This window comes from Peromyscus californicus, unplaced genomic scaffold (genome assembly GCF_007827085.1).
Source record: "Peromyscus californicus insignis strain IS unplaced genomic scaffold, ASM782708v3 Scaffold_12__1_contigs__length_115047231, whole genome shotgun sequence".
NCBI classification, from domain to species: domain Eukaryota; kingdom Metazoa; phylum Chordata; class Mammalia; order Rodentia; family Cricetidae; genus Peromyscus; species Peromyscus californicus.
The window spans coordinates 83,397,358-83,416,251 of record NW_026294413.1 but is presented as its reverse complement, the minus strand read 5'-3'; the positions used below and the strand labels follow the sequence as shown (position 1 = coordinate 83,416,251).

Sequence of the window (18,894 nt, the reverse complement as noted above, 5' to 3'; positions counted from 1 at the left end):
TCATGTATGCCATTTGGGTTTCTTCAGTTTGCTTAGGGTCTCACAGGCATGCCTGCACTCAGGTAGCATCTGTGAGGAGAGGGGGGCTGCTTCTATAGTGTCCAGTGGCCTGGGCTTCTGGGTAGCATGCATTCCTTCTCCACAGAAGCTTTTTAGGATGCCTTAGGGTTCAGGTAGTTTCAACAGTCCCTTCTGGGCATTGGGGGAAGTTGTCACATTCTTACGGCTACTGCAGATGGAGGGGCTGGATAGGACATCCAAGTATGCTGGGTTGAGGTGGGACTCCTGTTGGCCTTCAGATTTGATTGTGAAACCCCAGCGGGAGATGACGCCAGACAATTACCCCTCAGGAAGTTATCAGCTTTGAAAGGACACTGTGTAGCTTGTGTGTGTGTGGGTGGGTGTGGGTGGCTGGGTTGGGGGAGGGGAGCTAACTCCCCTGCCTTCTGCTAACAGTCCTGACCACATAGGACCTTAAAGACAATAGTTATGAAGATAAAACACTGTTCAGACAGTGTCTTTGGGTCCTTTCCCCCAGTGACATCTCTGAGAACACTGTTAAAACTGGACCCTGTTCAGTCTTAATCAGTTACTCCCCACACCTACCAGCCTTGCTAGGGCAAGAAGCCCTGCCAGCTGCCTGTGAGGAGGGGCCAGGATGATGCCCAGAGATGCATATAAAGATGTCACTCTGCCCCAGGCAGGCCACACATCCCAGTCAGGACTTTGGGGGCAGGGAGGAGGAACAGAACGTATTGGTTGCAAAGATGTGAAATGTACTCCCCCAGCTAGGGAGGACGGGAGGCAGGGAGGAAGGAGGGTATCTGCCAAGCTTAATTAACAGTGGAAATTCGCTGTGGGGAGGAGGAGGCTATGTGTGTGGGAGGGGCAGGGGGTGCTGCTTTACTGGAAGATGGGACACTGGGGATGCCAGGAAGCGAAAGAAGCAAGCATTCCCTTCTGACAGTGGTGTCTACGGAGCGCAGGCTGAAGTGCCCAGCTGGATTGAGTTGAGCACAGACTTGTGCGGGTGTGACTGGGAGCATTTATTTGTGCTGGCTTCCCCAAGTGGGTATCTTTTCAAAACAATCCACCATAAAGTGGCTGGCCAGCTTTCCTGGTCCCCATAGAGAAAAACAGACCAAATCTAAAAAGACGGTTCTTGAGTTTAGAACTGAAGTATGGTTGTTAGAGTCTTGTTCTTCGCAGCTGTCTGTGGATGGCCTGGTTGTGTCTGACTTCAAGGGTACCATACAGTAAAGACGAGGACGTAAAAATTTGCATATAAGTAACATACAGACTGAGCAAGTTATATTTGTGCAATGTACACACACAAACACACATACATAACAACAAGTAAAGAAAAAGAGACCGCCGGGCAGTGGTGGCACACACCTTTAATCCCAGCACTGGGAGGCAGAGCCAGGCGGATCTCTGTGAGTTCAACGCCAGCCTGGGCTACAGAGCAAGATCCAGGACAGGCATCAAAACTACACAGAGAAACTCTGTCTCGAAAAAACCAAAAAAAGAAAAAGAGGCCTTGAATTTGAAAGAGAGCAAGGTATAGGAGGGTACACGGGAGAGTTTGATGGGAGGAAAGGAGAGGGGAATGTAATTCTATTGTAATCTCAAAATAGAAAAAATTACTGAAAAAAGACATGAGAATGTGAGAGGTGATAGACATCACCTGCAGTTGTTGATGACCAATGTGTAACATATCAACGTGTGTGTGTGTGTGTGTGTGTGTGTGTGTGTGTTGAACCATCACATTGTACACTATAAATATGTGTAATTAATGTTCTAACTAAAAATAAAAATTTAAAAATTTAAAAATAAAAATTTAAGAAACTAAAAAATTGCAATGTACCTTTTTTTGATGTGAAGTGCACAGCAATCCCTGTTGTAGAGCTGGGAGGGCAGCTCAGTCGTCCAGTGTGCACAAAACTCTGGGTTTAGTCCCCAGCACTGCATGAACAGGGTGTGGTGGTGCACTTGGGAGACAGAGATAAGAGGGTTAGGAGTTCAAGGTCAGCTTCAGTTACATAGTTCTAGGCTGGGGGGTTACTAGGGTAGATGGGACTTGAAATATGGGAGCATGAACATAGCTTCTTCCTTTTTTATCTGGATCTTAGAATTTCAGAGATGGGTGGACTGCTTTTGGTTCTAGTGTCCTGCAAATGATGTGCACATGGCCCTGTGACTGTCATGCCAGGAGAGTGCTGGGTCCCCCCGCTGCCCTTCCCTCTGCAGACAGCATCATCAGCTACTGTGGAGATGCCAGAGGACGCATTTTAGTCTAGTATTGTCCTTTTGGAAAACCAGACACCTACCCACTCCTTCCTGCTTGACACCCAAACTCCGCCCCCCCCCATGCCTAGAGAATTCAGTGATGAGGTCCGGTCATTGCTGGCCACTGGCATCATCTTGCTCCCCTTACCATCATCTTGCTCCCCCTACTGCATGCTGTCCTGTTTTCCTCCCTCTTCGGCTCCTTGTCTGATAGGCAGGCCAGCTTGCTCCCTGCTAGGCCTTTATATTTGATGCCTCTGCTCTTCCCAGGCGGACCTCATCCCCTCCCTCCATAGTCTCCTGTCCTCTGGAGTGCTCTTTGCTCCTCTGGGGGTTTCCTCACTGTGCCAGCAACTATCTGCTGCCCGGAGTCTCCCTCCCCATTTCCCTTCCCCCTTTCTCTCCCCCCTCCCCTGCATCTCTTTCTACTTTTTCCCTTCTGTGATAATGGAGGTCCTGGACCTAGGAAAAGAGGTGGAAAAGGGAAGAGAACCCTCTGAATCTGGCCTCTTCTGTCTCTGGGTAATTCTTTGTAGCTTTTAGTGAGAGCCCTAAGGCTTGTTCAGAGCCCTTACAGCAAAACCCTGCCTGTGCTCACTCACCTGGGTCCAGGAACAAAACATTCCTCTTCATACCCGTTTTAGGTAACCTGCCACCCCTGCCTGGCATGCTCTTCTGCACCTCCCCCCCCCCCCAGTGTGATCTCCCGGTGGCATCAGTTTGCCTTGCCCTTTAATTTTGTATCAGTTGTGGCCCTAGAGAGCAATATACACACTTGTTTTTCAGTCCTTAGTGTGACATGTCACTGATCCAAGGGGACAGGGACAGGACCTAATGTAGGACCGAAGGTCTTCCTCACGCAGGCTGGAACCAGGGTCTAGCAGGCCCGGTGCTTTGCTCAGTATGCCGAGTGCTGCCCACCGGACGTCTCAGTCCATAGGTTGTTCCTGAGGTTGGCAGGTTGCACGTGGCATTGGGAAGTATTTGAAACCAACCCCTAACGGTGGTGTGTATGCAGTAAATTAATGACATTAGGTGCTGACTCACTCTCAGTGCTTCTGTCCTCGCTCATAGTGTGTGTGTGTGGGGGGGGGGGGTGGGCAGGGGAGAGGGGGTGGGGTTGGCCACCGAACAGAATGTGCTACTCACTGTTTGGTGACATTGTAATTGTTCATAAGTTTTTGAGTGGCTTGATTTTTTTATTATTAAAAATGTTATTACATTTATTCAGTGTGTGTGGGGGGGGGCAGTTTTCTTCCTTTCACCATGTGGGACCTGGGGATTGACTCAGGTCATCAGGGTTAGTGGCAAGCACTTTTACCTTTTGCGCCATCTTTATGGCCATATTTTTACTAATTTATTATTATGATTATTGTTGTTGTATGGCCACGTTTTTACTAATTTATTATTGTTGTTGGTGGTGTGTGTTTGTGTGTACATGTACATGTGAGTGCAGGAGTGCATCCATGTGTGTAGGTCAGAGGACAACTTGGTGGAGTCAGTTCTCTCCTTCTACCATGGATTCTGGGGATTGAAACTCAGATGGTCATGTGGGACAGAAGGCAGCTGGCAGATTTTACTTCCTGTACCCATTGACCAGACTCTAGAGCAGCAGGGTGTGAGTGTGAAAAAGAAAGGTGGGCCGAGTGAGCCAGGTTCAGATTCTACTGCCCACCATCTCCCTGTGATCTGGACTCCAGGTTCCTAGCCTTGGTGCAGCGGAATGATGTAACAGAGCTTGGGCTGTGGACTAGTGGCCCTTCTGGGTCAGTAACATATTGGTCTCCCTTTCTGTTCCCAGGCTCCACCTACAGTGTCCTGTCCATCATGCCCTCAGACTCAGAGAGCAGCAGCTCCCTCAGCAGTGTGGGTAAGTTCTCCCTTTTGGGGGACAGTGGGTGGACTGTGGCTTAGGTCTTAAACAGGGATGGTCTGGGAGGAGTTTTCCTGGCACGGGGCATCGGTTTTCCCATCCGATTTAGGTGAGTTCCTCGTGTTGGTGCCATTCTTGTCTGGCTTTGGTGTTAGAGAGGTGGGTGTGGGAAGCGTGTTTGTCCGCTTCATCACTCGTGGAGTACTTACTCCATGAGTCTGGCCAGACTTCTCATGCTTGTCCTCTGCACCAGGGGTGGTGTGTTGTCCTGGGAAAAGAGCCAGCCCATGCTGAAATGAGTGTTTCCCTGAGCCTAGGAGAATGAGACCAGCCCTGTCTCAGCTCTCTGGACGTGTGCTGGCAGGAAGGCTGTGTGATTTTCCAGCCTCCCCAAGCTTCTGTCTGTGACCTTTGCCCTGTGTTGTATCCCTTCTGGACTTGAAAGCTCACAGAGATCATTCGGTCCAGTCGTGTGCGTTCCTGCTACAGAGAGATGTGGGAAAGTTGACATCCACTGAGGGAGAGTAGCGTGACTTAGTCTCCCAAACCAGCTAGTGCTGACATCCCAACTGGTCAGTTCACTTTCTGAACTCTTCATGCCAGGTATGAAGTCGTGTGTAGGGCAGGTGGTGGTCCCTTGGCAGCTGGATCTCAGGGTAGGAGACTGAAAAAACCTCTTAGAGCATGGGAGGTCAGTGTGATCAGAGGCAGGCAGGTGCCAAGAACAGGCTCCGTATGTGTTCCTGGGTCACCTAAGTCTCACAGCCTGGAACTTCAGCCACGGAAATGTGTCTCACAGTTCTGGGGGTCAGGAGTACAAGATCAGAGAGTTGGCAAGGCCATGTGCTCTCAGGGGTCTGGGACAGCAGTTCTCATGTTAGGTCTCTTTGTGAATTGCCCCGTCACCCTCCACCCCTCCTCTCTCTGTCTCTCTGTCTCTTTCTCCATGTGTGTATGAGTACTAAGGACACTGATCACACCAGGTTCTTTTTCCACTGTGGCCTCATCTGTAAAACACTGTGTTTCTACACTTCTAAATACGGTTCACATTCTCCTTTTCCTGGGTCAGGACTTGAGCCTCTGAAAAGAGCACATTTACCTCCTAGCTCTCATGGCGTCCAGAGCTCAGAAAGGACTCGCCGTAGAGTCTTAGATCACAGTTTGACTGACTGTGGGTCTGGCTGTTCCGGAATGGGGCTGTCAGGATAAAGAGGAGGGTGAGGTGACGCTTCTGTTTGCTGGGTCCTGCTGCCCTCCTCATCTCTGGTGGATATTGCAGACACATTCACATTGTCACTCTGAACTCGTAGTGCCGCTTTTCTAAGGAGCGTGTATGGTCTCACAAGGGCTCCAGAGAGCTCTGCTTCTGGAAGCATTTACTGCTTAGGTCGGCATTTTTGAGCATGAGCAGGAAGATGGGATTTGTATTTTTCTGGCGAGGTCTCTATGTAGCACGGGCTAGCTACAAATTCTTGGTCTTTCTGCTTCTGCTTCCTGAGTACAGGGATTATGGACGCCATGCCTAGCTCAATGGGCTGAACTTGAAGGCAAGTTAGCCCTTGTGCTGAGGGTGAGCAGTGTCCCCAGATACTTCTTGAGAGTCACGAGGAGGCTGAAAGCAAATCTTTGATGTCTGTCCCGTTGCAAGCTCAGCCTGTACTGGCTGTGCCCAGTTCTTTCACGCAAGAGCTGGTTGTGTTCCTGTGGTCAGTCCTCTCAAGCTCCCAGGAACCAAGACTTGCTTTTCTTTCTCTTCTGTTCCACGCCCACTCCCTTAACCAGTAAGGAAATGTGTGACCTCATATATTAGGCACGGCTGTGATCAGGCTGGGTACATGAGGATGGGGCTCTGCCCACTCAGGCATATGGCGAGCTGCCTACAACAGCAGTTTAGCTGTCATAGCCAGACCGACAGCACCCAGGGCTGTGAGGGCCAATTTGGAGTTACTACCAAGTGGCTATTCACATTTAAATGCCTTAAAATAAAGTGAAGTTTAGTTCTTCAATATGTAATTGATTCTGTAGTGCTCTCCCACTCCCCCCGCCAGGGGTTTCCATCTGGGATGTCACAGGTGACAATCCAGATGAAGACAGCCAGTCCCTGTAATGTCTCTCCGTATGATCAAAGGCACCTTCCCCAAAGGCCCTGGGCAAGGAGGATCTCATTGAGGGCAATGGAGTCACTGGTCTGTTCCTATACCTGTGGCACAAGCCTGGACCCTGTGCCAGCATGCTTGGGCACTCATCAGGGTACAGATTCCTGAGCATATGGCCATCAGAAACTAGGTTAGGGCTCACCACCTGCAGTTAGACAGCCCACCATGTTTGGTTGGGAAGTGGAACGTCTGTGATGGGCTGCATTTAGTCCGTTGAGGAGACCAGACAGGTCTTCCTCATGACTAGACAGTTCCTGCTGGCCTAGTGTTGTCCAGTGAGAGGCAGAGAATGTCATAGGTACTGCAGTGTGGGGGTGCCTGTAAGGACAGATGGATACCCATTTTTATTTGTCTTTCTTTGTGAACCTTAGGGAAGGTAAGAACAAGGTCCTTAGAGTAGTGCGATCATGTCAGCTTTCCTGTTTCATCTCCTCAAGATGGAACAGTAGAGAAGAACAAGTTGTATTCATTCAACAGAGGAGGCCTTGGTAGGTTAAGATTGGAGACAGGAGGCTTTCAATTTTGTTTATGAGACAGCGTTGTCCTTGGTTCCTTTCTGCCACTGTGAGAAACACTATGACCAAAAGCAACCTGGGGAGGAAAGGGTTTATTGGGGTCACACTTCCATCACTGAGGGAAGTCAGACAGGAACTGAAAAGCAGGAGCAGAAGCAGGAGCATGGAGAAAGGCTGCATAGCGGCTTGCTCACCTTCCCCCCTAGCCAGCTTTTTCGTGCAGTCCAGAACCACTTGTTTTAGGGGTAGTTCTGTCCACAGTGGGCTGGCCCCTCCTACGTCAATCAGTAATCGATTTCCCCACAGACATGGCAGAGGTCAATCTGATCAAGACAGGTCTTCAGCTGAGGTTCCTTCTTCCCAGGCAATTCCAGTTTGTGTCAAGTCGACAGTAAAAACTAACCAGGACAAGTGTCTCATGTATCCCAGGCTGGTTGTGTACTCACTGTGGAGACAAAAACAACCTTGAACATCGGACTTGCCTCCGCTTCATGAGTCCTGGGGCTCACAGGTGTACACCAACACATCCAGTTTATGCTAGTGCTAGGGACTAAATGCAGGGCTCCATGTATGCTAGGCAAGCACTCTCTCAATGAGCTACATACTAAGCCTGTATTTTGTCTGGTTTGTTTTTTTTTTTTTTTTTGGACAGAATCTCACAATGTATTCCAGACTGGTTCTCACTTGCCAGTCATCCTGCCTCAACTTCCTAAATCCAGGATTGGGCTACCACACTCTGCCTGGGAGTATTTTTATATTTTTATCTAGATGCCTGAGGGCTTACTCACTATATCAGCTTCTGTTGTCAACAGCCTGGTAGCTACAGTGTCCTTCTGCTGAGGCCTCTTGGGGAGTAATTTTCATTAGCTCGTCACATTGCTTCTCTAAGGACCCCCATCCTCTCTGTACGAGCACTGAGGATTTTCCTGGGTGCACTGGGGGCTTCTGTTCCTCCTCCCTGTCCATCCTGACCTAATTCTGCAGTGGTCTTTGGTTTTTCATCTTGAGTAAGGAGGGGAGGAGACACTCCTAGTCAATGTTTGGGAAACCTTCAGTTCCCTGCAGATGGAGGTAGTGGGAGGTTTCTCATGAATCAGAAAGATGGGCTTGTGGGAAGGAGAGGTGCTGAAGGATTTCCTTGTGTTCCAGGGAAGGTTCCTGGAAAGGGTCACTTGGCTTCTGTTGGGGGAGGATCCAAGTCAGCAGGGAAGCAAGTCCTGTTCCCTGTGATCTCAGCAGTTTCCTCCCTGGACAGCCTTTATTATTATTATTATTATTATTATTATTATTATTATTATTATTATTATTTTAATTTCTTTTCTTTTGAGATAGGGCTTCCCACAGCTCAGGCTGGCCGTGAGTTGTAGGATGGCCTAGCAATTGTGATCCTTCTCCCTCTTCCACTGTAAGGCTAGGGTAACAGGTCTGCACTGCAGCACGGGTTTCTGCAGTGCTGGGATCGAACCCAGGGCCTTGTGCATGCCGGGCAAGTTCTCTTCCAGTCGCGCTACATTCCCAGCCCCTGGACAGTCTTTTGCATCCTGGGGAAGCCCTTGGCGTTCTGGCATTTACGATGTTACCTGGTCTCGTGGGAGCTCCTTCTCCTCTTGCAGGAAGTGGCTATATAGGGAAGGGTCTCTTGGGAGCATGTTTGCAAGGCCAGGCATGCCACTTCACAGAGAGAATGGAGAACACGGAGAGACATGAGAGGCAGAAGGAAGCTGGCCTTTAGTCCCTGTGGAATACAGCAAGAAAGGCGTGGGTTCTGGGGAAGGCACAGTGAGTCCTGAGCAGGGAATGGGGAGATTCTTGGAGGAGGTGGGGCTGGAGCCTTGTCTTCCTTGCTTGCCTTGGTTCCTAAAAAACAGACCCCAGGTGGAGGATTCCAGAACATTAGTGTCTGGCCAGGGAACCAGGAAGTGGCAAGGCTATTCTGGGCGGGGGGGGGGGGGTGCTCCCTGCTTTCACTTACTTCAGAGAAGAGGCCAGCAGGAGACACCTGCATTTTACCCAGAGGGGTGTAGGTGTAGTAAGTGTTTGATGCCGAACTTAACAGCAGAACCACTAGGAGGGGTGTGTGTGTGTGTGTGCGTCTGTCTGTCTGTCTGTCTGCTAGCTGTGTCCCTTAGCCTCTGTGTCAGCAGCTATGGGTGGTATGCATTCTCCAGTGCAGCTCAGGAGCTGCAAGAACCAGTCTCCCAGGAGAAGGACCAGGTGCTTCCTCTGGTTGGTCCTGGGTTGTCTGTAAGCCTGGCTTGGTGAGCCTGGTGACCATGTCCTGTCCCTTCATGGTGTCACCTTCAACAGTCAGGAAGGACGCCTGGGGGTCCCCCCACCTGACTGCTTTTGGCTGGTGCTAGCTGTCTGCTTGGCTTCTGATCCTACAGGCTCAGGGAATCTGAAGTCAAATGTGCAGCCTATAATAGATAAGCATGAGAAAGCCTCAGGGTCACCTGGAATGTGGGATGAGGAAGCCAGAGGCCAGGAGCCCCCAGCCAGTCTTCTACCCCCCTGCCTAGCTGCCCACTGATCCCCACAGTGCATGGTGGCTGAGGAATTGGGGATGTTCAGGACAGGGTATGGGTTCTGCTCTATCTGTTGCTACTTCCAATCCATTGCTCACACTTACAGCCAGCCCCATCATGTGGCTGTTGTGTTCATAGTCCTGAGCCTGGTTTGGTGCTCCTTGCACCTGGGGCATACATATTCTTGTTGGAAAATAATCTAGTCATTGCAGGTTTGGGGGACTCTGTGTGACCATTGCACTATAGGGTACATTCTCCAACCCTGGAAAGCACATTAAAAAAAGATTTTAAATCAATAAAAATTTGTATATTTATGCATGTATGCATGGGGGGGGCACATGTATAGAAGCCAGAGGATAACCTTTGGTGTGATTCCTTATACCTCATTTGAGGCAGGGTCTCATTGGCTTGGAGCTTGCCAGTTAGTCTAGACCATTTGGCCAGCTAGCCCCAGGAATCCTCCTGTCTCAGCCTCCTCTGCACTGGTGTTACCAGCAGATGCAACTGTGCTTAGCAGCTTTACATGGCTTATGGAAATTCAAACTTAGGTCCTCGTGTTTGTTAAGAAGGGAGTGTACTGACTGAGTTATCTTCCCAGTCCCTGAAACTGTTTTCACTTGAGTAGTGATAGAGAGGATTTTCCACACCCCTTGGTTTGTTTTAGAACTCCCTGGCTTATCACAACTTAGAATTTGTCTTGAGGGCTCTGTTAGGAATTGCTGTAGTCATCAGAGCTAAGTCAGAGAGGCTGCTGCTGCTTCTCAGACCTGGTTGACCTCGCCTTGCTATGCTCCCTGGGTGCTTCTGTGTTTGCTGTGGGTGACGGGGAAGGTGGCAGGGGTGAGAGTGGAGCGTAGAGATGAGAGGAGTCCGGTCCCACTGGGAAGTATAGCGGTTGAGGCCTGGATCTCAGGTCAGAGCCGAGTCTGAGGCTAGGGGTTGGGGCTCATATATCGCTGTCTGGTTTTGTGGGTGTCAGTTGCTTAGGGGTAGTGGCAGTATAACCCTGGTGGGCAGTTGGGGGACTGATAAGATGAGGATGGAGGCGTGGTACAGAATTGAACACCTCGGCTGCATACTCTAGATGTCAGCCCCCACTGTTGTGTCTGTGTGGCCAGCTGGCTCAGGTCCTCCCACCTGGTCCCAGAGACCAGTTGCTGTTTCGTTCACAAAGATGGATGCCTTAGGAGCCCTGAACTGGAGCTGAAGGCCTGGGGGATTCCTCGATAGCCACTGGCCTTTAGTTCTTGTTGAAAGGTCCAAGAAGCTGGGTTCTGATATCAGCTAAAGGATGATAGTACCAGGAAGAAGCAAAGGCAGGCCACAGCAAATCTACCCCCTGCCCCCCACCTCCATCCCTGGGCCTCTTTATATCTGAGCTAGAATCCACTGGGGTGGGGCAGGTTTTCTCTGCTCAGCTAATCCTTCCTGGAAATGCTCTTTCACACCCATCTAGAGGCATGTCTCTTAGTTTATACCAGATCCAGTCAAGTTCATAATCAATCAAGATGATTATGAACTTGATTTTAAGAGTATTAGATTCAGGTTACCTTGACCTTGGGGTGCTGTCAAGGGTTGGAGCAATAGCTTGAGGCTCCCACCTCATACCATGAAAAATTCAGTTCCCTTCAACTCTGAGGAACTCCTCATCCTCCCTGGAAGGTACTTTTTATTTAATTGACATTTGGTTTGTGTGAACCATCAGACAACAAGGATCAGAAGAGGTTGGGAGAGACCTCACAGACAGAAGGTGAATGTCATGCTCTTTGCTTGCCTGGGTCCACTGGGGAGACAGATGCCATGCCCCAGGGATGAGTCAGCCTCTCTGATGACATCTACAAAATGAGATGGATGTTGGGAGCTCCCCTGACCCCACCCCAGATCTCCGAGGGTTAGGTGAGGTGTCGGATGGATGTACTGACAAGGGCAAACTATAGAGGGGCCGTGGTTTAATTCTTAGGAAGTATTTTGTCTTTGGATTTTTAGAGATCTATTTGGAGCTGGTCAGAGGCAGCTGTGTCTGTTGCCCTTCCTAAAACAGTAAGGGATTGGTATGCTTTTGGTCCTGGGACAGGGGATGAGGGCATGGTGTGGATTAAACATGGATGTCTCAGGATTTACCTGCATCCCATAGACTGTGAACTGTCAACATCCTCCAAGCTTGCTTGCCTGGGCTGCCTTGGGCAGGTCCAGAGGCAGTGGATCTGCAGTAGGGACTGAGTTGCTTATCTAGCCATGGTGAGAGAGGAGCGGGACATGGCTTGTGGGTCCCAGTCTTGGGGCAGCTACCCTGCTCCTTGGAATATTCACTTTGTTCCAAGCGCACCCTTTTTCTCAGGCCTCTGCTTGGGGCCCAGCGTAGTTTGGCCCGCCTCTTTTGTTATGTGCTATGTCCAGGACTGGGTGATAGTGAGCATGTCCAGATGTCCAGGGCAGGCAAGGATTAGTGCCCTAAACAATTCATCTCCTAGAAATGTGAAATCCAAACTGGGGAGAGACTGGGTATGCTCAGGGTCCTTGACCAAGACCTGATGGTCTAGTCCCTGTTGTCAACTTCATTGGTGGAAAGAGACTGAGATAGGACCTACTTTGTAGGAGTGGGTGTTCCTGCAGCAGCTGGTGGGGCCCGGTACCACTTGGTGTCTTGCAGTGGGTGATGGGAAGGCCTAGGGCTCATCACTGCTTCATGAATAGCTGAACAAGCCATGATGTGATGTCAGAACAGTGCTGGCACCTTGGGAATGCGCCTGAGTGCATGTTCTCTTGTGCTTACCTCCCCACAGGAACTACTGGGAAGGCACCGTCCCCGCCACCCCTCCTCACTGAGCAGCAGGTCAGTGACAAGGTGGAGAACCTCTCCATTCAGCTACGGCTGATGACCCGTGAGAGGAACGAGCTACGCAAGCGCCTGGCCTTCGCCACCCATGGAGCCACCTTTGACAAGAGGTAATCATTGTCCCAACTCTCTATTGACTGTCCTGACTCCCTGGCTCACCTTGAGCCACTTCCCCTTAGCTCCATGGTTTCTGGAGGCTTCACCTCCAAGGTGTCCCCTTACCGAAACCTGGTGTCCTCAGGATGCTAGCCAGCTGCAGAACCTTAAGCCAAGGTGGGAGCAGGGTTCTGTCTCTCTGTCTTCATCTCTCTCTGTCTCTGTCTCTTTCTCTGTGTGTCTTATGCTTTCTCCAAGTGAAAATAAGAGCCTGTGACCCAAGTCACACCAACTAGGGACTGAGGTGGGTGTATGTGTGTTCCCATCATATATTTGAGGAAACCCTGAGAATCGGTAGCTTCTGTGATAGGCCAGCTGTGGTGTGAGTCTGGGATAGAGGAGCGAGGCCAGCCCCCTTTGCATTGATACTTTCCTCAGGGGTGACTCTGTGGTAGGTATCTCTGTCACATATACTGTCTCCCTGAAGATCCCAACCTGCTGCATTGGTAGCAGGAGCTTCCTGTGTTTTGTAAACCCATTCGATGCTCTTGCCACATAGGCATCTTCTAAAAGTACATTTTACCTGGCATCTTTTGTTTGGAAGAAAATTTTTTGGGGAGTTTTAGGATCTGTTCTCTTTGCAAAAGAGCGTTTGCTCCGCCCACTGTAAGGAACCATGCACCGGCATTCCCCAGAGAGCCCACTGAAGTACAGGATTCAGGGTTCCCTTCTTTCCCTCCAGATCCTGGGAGTCGGGTTTCTGTGGCGGGGCCTGAGGATTTGCCTGTCTCTCAGTTTTCATGGGATCTCAGTGCTGAGGCCTTGGAGCCCCACTTTAAACAGTACTACTTCTGGCCTGTGTGCTCACCCTGGATCACATCGGACTCCCCTAGGGTGTTTATAAAGCCATCCTGATATTGGGTCTCCTACCTGCAAATACTGATGATGTGTTCTCGGCATCCATGTAGTAATAGGCGCCCAGGATTGAGAATCCCTGTTCTGAAGACAGGAGAAATATTATCACAGTTTCTGGTGGGCCCAGACCTGTGGGATATTCTTAGAGTGCTAGTCTGCTCCCCCAGGCCCACTGAAGGAGCTCATGAAGCCAGGGCTTCTTCCATTAGGATGCCTAACTCTGTTGCCTGAAGCCAGGATAGCAAGTTTAGTAAGCATCAGGAGACCACAGTGCACAGGAGCCAGATCATGGCATCTACTGGGCTGGGATCGTCTAGGACACAGCCTGAGTTCATGTGATCCTTGAGGCCTGTGTTCATGGGGTTCTTTGCTCCTGGGGCCAGGCCCTACCACAGGCTGAATCCTGATTATGAGAGGCTAAAGATCCAGTGTGTGCGGGCCATGTCGGACCTGCAGAGTTTACAGAACCAGCACACCAACGCCTTGAAGAGGTGCGAGGAGGTGGCCAAGGAGACAGACTTCTATCAGTGAGTGTTGTGCTGGCAGGGGCCCCAGTACTTGTGGAGTAGCCACTTGTGCCCTTCTCAGTTTCTAGACAGAGTCCGGGGCTCTGGTTCTAGCAAGCGCCCTGCCTTCTGCCAGAGGACCTGTGCCTCTTGGACTTAGTTTTGCTAAGTATGAAAGAAACTGTTAGCCCCTCCCAGTATCCTTGTCAGCCTTAGGATTAAAAAAATAATAATAATAAATGATTTAAAACACAAGGCAGGGGTCAGGCAGCCCAAGCTCTCCAGATCTCTGGCTGGGGGCTTTACTACAGCCTGTTCCCATGGGAGGCAGATTGGGTATTCTCTCCTTGGGGCTTCTGACCTCCCTCAGAGCATATTTGCCCTCTACCTGCCATGGTGCCCTAGGCCCCAGGACATATAGGCACAGGTTGGGGCTGTTTCGTTTCCTTGGAGATATTTGTATCCCTTTTGGTGTTGGGGTTTTCAGAATTGGGGTTGAGTCTTCTTGGAGTTTACGTGTTCTTTGGGTTTGGCCTTCCTCTGAGTGCTGCTGGCCTGACTCCTGTGGCCAGTGTCTTAATCTCTTTGGGGACCTGGGGCTCGTGGTTCCTGGAGACGGGTGTAGGGGAGAAATTGGTCAGGACTAAATGTGTCTGTGGGGTTTCAGCACCCTCCACAGCCGGCTCCTGAGTGACCAGACTCAGCTGAAGGACGACGTGGACATGCTGAGACGGGGAGAACGGGAAGCTGCTGCGTGAGCGGAATCTTCTGCAGCAGTCCTGGGAGGACATGAAGCGGCTCAGGGAGGAGGATCAGAAGGAGATCGGTGATCTCCGGGCCCAGCAGCAGCAGGTAAGACGGCGGAGCCACGGGCAGCCAAGTCTGCCACCTCCCTACCCATCTATGCACCTACTGTCCCACCATCCATTCGTTCATCCACCCACCCACCCATCCATCCAAATACTTTCCACCCAGTTGTTCATTTGTATGACCATTAACAAGCATTTCCGGGAAGTCTGTCTCTTTTGAGGAACCTAAATATTGGCGAACAAGCCGCCTTAATCTGCTAGAAGCTGTCTCCTATGAGGAAGACGGACTACTCACATAATCACACAATTGCCTGTCATGAACATTTCAGGTGCTGCCAAGTAGGGTGTGCACTGAGGCATGCAACTTGGGGTATAGCAGGGCACTGGGGGTGTGTGTGGCTCGTTTGGTTTGCAGGGGTCATGTGACATCACAGGTGGAAAACAGGTTGCAAGGAGGAGAGCCCCGTGCAAATGCCAGATGAATGCTTCTCATTGTCATCTTTTTGGATGGCTCGTGGCCTTCTTTCTTCCTGCATCCCAATGTGTTCTCTTCACTTTGCCCAGCTCTTGGTTCACAGTGACAAGCCTGAGTAGCAGCTTGTCAGCTCTGTTTTCTGTGAGTGGTGCTGGACAGTACTCCCATCCTGGAGCTTTCAGTCTGGAGTTGACTGGATGACCAGGAATGTGGGAAGGGCTTTTGACAGGCTGAGTGCACAGGGTGGGAGATCTGAGGCTTCAAGGGAAAAATTTCTCCCCATCGCAGTTTTAGTCCCTAAGAGATAGATAGCAGAGTCTTGGGGTTCCTCTGAAAGAGCTGGTGTGCTTAGTCTAAACTCACCTGCTCATCTGGCGTGACATCCTTATTGCTTTCTGCTCACTCATGATTCTTAAAAGTAATTATTATGGAACTATTATAAACTGGTAGAATGTTTGCATGTGCACTAGAGTGAACCCCTGGCCCACACCCAAGATCATCTTTACCAGTATGATCGATGCCTCTCACCCCAAGCACACCCATGTGTATTTCTTAATCATCAACTCGTCATCACCATCAGACCCCACCCAGCTCTGCCAGCAACAAGAATCCTTTTAAAGCACCTGTTAATTGTACAGTGTGTTGATTTTCCTTTTGCCAGTTTTGTCCATGCAAATAACACACTCTGGTCATCATTTCTTATCTCCCATTCCTCCTGCCTCAGCCCTCTGGTCCTCTTAAGAATGTGTTTTCTTAGTAAGGGACCCTATTCAGAAGGAAGTACTACCCGGTAACCTTCTTTGTCTGCTCTCCCTCGGTTCTCAAGGACTTTCATGACCTTGATCCTGTTGAAGGTTACAGTCCAGCTGTTTTATGGGACTCCCCTAGGCTCGGGGTTATCAGATCTTCATGGTTTGATTGAGTCTGCCCATCTTTGATGGTGAATCTGCCCATCTATGATGGGACTATGAGAGAAGTCTTGCTATGTGCTTGAATCCCATTGGTTGATTTGTGGCTAGGTTCTGGTCCATTCCTGGTGCTGTTCTTGGTCACTCCAAAGCTGGTGTTTCCAGGCTTCTCCACTGTAGTTTACCTGGCTTCCGCTCACCCCTTCCTCTCTCTTCCCTCTCCCCTTCTTTTTCTCTCTGTTGTAGCCCGTGCTGGCCAGTGGTGGTTCCTCAAGCTCACCCCTTCCTTTTTGACGTGGCTCCTGTATTCTTTTGTCACCTTGGTCTCTGGCTTACCAGCCACCCGGGTTCATTTTTACAGTTTTTCTCTCTCCTCCAGTACCAGCCATTTGTTTTTCCTTCATTCCTTTTGATGGGGAAAATGTTATTTAAAAGTATTACAAGGGAAAATCTGCCAGATATGGTGTCTCGTTCTTCTAATCCCGGCTGAGATAGAAGGCTGTCCTGGGTTGCACAGGGAGGGCCAGGTTTGCCTGCGCTGCCGTCAGTGAGAAATGCAAACCAATCTCCTACCTCCCAAAGCAAGGTCTGAGTGCTAAATGTGTGTATAGGTGTTGGGATATCATTCTTCCCAAACTCTCACAGTAGAAAGGATGTCAGCAATGTCTGAGTACTGAGATATACATACACTGGGTGGTGCCACATACACGCACACGCACATGCACACGCACACGCACATGCACACATGCACGCATGCACGCATGCACACATTCGCTGAGAGACAGAGAGAAAGGGAGAGAGAGAGAGACAGACAGGCAGACAGGTAGAAAGGCAGATAGAGAGTAGGGAGGAGAGAGACAGATAGACAGAGACAAATAGAGAGTGGAGAGGAGAGAGAGAGACAGACAGAGGTTGAGATTGATTGAAGAAGCCTTTGACCCTCAAAGCTAAGCAAGAAATCACCAGGCTGGGCAGCAAGCACATCACAGCACCGCACAGCCATACACGTGGTGCACAGACTTACATGCAGGTGAAACACCCATACACATAAAATAAATAAGTAAATAAATTAAAAAAAAGTAAAAAGGTAATGTTTTCACATGTTGTTTCATGACGACTCGTGCTTCCCGTAGACCTCCTCATCAGCCCCTCCTCATCAGCCCCTCCTCATCAGCTCCTCCTCATCCGCAGCTGCATCCGGGTCTTGGTATGGCGTCTTGGTGTGCGCAGTGAAAGCTGTGACTCAGATACTGCGCTTCCGCTTTCAGCCTACGTTCATTCTACTTCCCTCCTTTTCATCTGTGGGACGCCCCTTTAAAACCACCGTGAGAGTTAAGTGATTGGGGCCCAGTTAGGTTAACTTGGGTTGGTCTGTTTGACTTTAAACACGGCCCAGGCTGCCTGAGAGCATGCTCGTCTCTTACTTTAGCTCCTGGGTGCTAGAATGACGGGCTCAAGCCACCATGTGCTGCACCTCCTGGTCACTTACTCGGTCAGCTCCCCTGTGTGTCCCCAACTCACACTCCCTCTGGCTACCCTCCCCACACCATGCTCTTTCTGGGTCCTCATGCTCCTGCCCCACAGTTCTCAGCCCCAGGGGGTCTGAGCCCTCCTCTGTGCCCCCGGCGCAGCCTTCTGTCCTTTTCTGCCTCACTGAATGGCTGCAAGTTCAGGGGCTCAGATGAAGAGGGACATGGCTTTGTCTTTGTTTCTATAAATTTTTATTTTTTGTGAAGTTACTGTGTTTTGTAAGAAATAGCAAAGGAGTGGAACTATAGAGACGTTTTATAAATAAAAAGTTCGTTTCTTTTCTCTGCACAGAGGTAACTCCCAGCATGCTTCAGGTTTGTCTGTGTGTCTGGAGAGCTATTGCCATCCGATGAATCTCAAGCAGTGCGTCTCGTTGCTGAGTAGATCAGGTGCCTTACTCTCTCTTAGGACAAATTCCCCTTCGTAGGAAATGGTTTTGGGAAAGCACTGCAGTTGATTAAGCTGGCCTCCTATTGACTGGTCCTGAGGCTATTTTCAGAATTTTCCACTACCCACTGCATCCTATTGAAAATGTGCTTCGGTGGGTTAATTCAATCCAGTTCTTCTGTGGAGAACCCAGGGTAGGCTCAGTGCGGGGAGCTATGAGGTGGAGTTGAAGCTGCAGGAGGCTTTGCTGCCACACACACACACACACACACACACACACACACCCGCCTTTGGGGACTTAGTCTTGTTGTGGTCCAGCTTAGCTGTGCAGAGGTTGTGACCCACCTGTGGGATCAGTGAGTCTCGGGATAGATAAAGTTCCTGGAAGGGGAAATCAGTGCAGGCCGGATTAGCAGAGCCTGGCTGTGTCGAAGAGCCTTGTAGACAGCAGGGAGGACCCACTACCTTCCCCTGCAGCAGAAAGGCTGCTGTAACAGGACAGTCCTCTCCTTGGCTCTTCTGGGTTCAGGAGGGGTGTGTGTGTGTGTGTGTGTGTGTGTGTGTGTGTGTGTGTGTGTGTGTCTGTGCGTGTTTGAGATAGGATCTCATATATCCCGGGGTGGTGTTGAACTTGCTATGGATTTGAGGATGATGCTGAACTTTTGATCCTCCTGCATCTACTTCCTGAGTGCTAAGGTTACAGGCATTCACCACTGCGTGGTTCAGTGTCAGGAATCAAACCCAGGGCCTCATGAATGCTAGATAAGCACTCTGTCAGCTGAGCTTATGGCCGCACCTCAGTCCATCGGAAGTCCCACAGCCATGCTGAGGTTGAGAATGGGGCTGTCTCAATCCAGCCCGCATGGTCTCGTGATTGTGGTGGGGTGGAATGAAGCTAGGTAGCTCTAAAGCATTTACCCTGTGCTCTGTGTGTGGCAAAACACAAAAAACTGCTTTTGTTCAAATTTTTTCACTCTGAGTTAAAAGTGGCTTCATAGAGAGTAGGGAGAAATGAGGACCCTCAAATGTCGCTGGTGGTGTAAAATGGTGTAACCCTATGAGAAGCCATGCACA

General features: G+C 50.1%; 1 protein-coding gene across 1 annotated transcript in view; it reads left to right on the top strand.

The window, feature by feature from the left end:
* The window catches only part of Dlg5 (discs large MAGUK scaffold protein 5), a 113,145-nt gene that overhangs the window by 38,215 nt on the left and 56,036 nt on the right, over positions 1–18,894 (top strand). Inside the window, 5 exon segments of the mRNA XM_052733619.1 lie at positions 4,091–4,159; positions 12,142–12,304; positions 13,589–13,732; positions 14,379–14,445; positions 14,447–14,563. Coding sequence (XP_052589579.1) covers positions 4,091–4,159; positions 12,142–12,304; positions 13,589–13,732; positions 14,379–14,445; positions 14,447–14,563 — 560 coding nt within the window.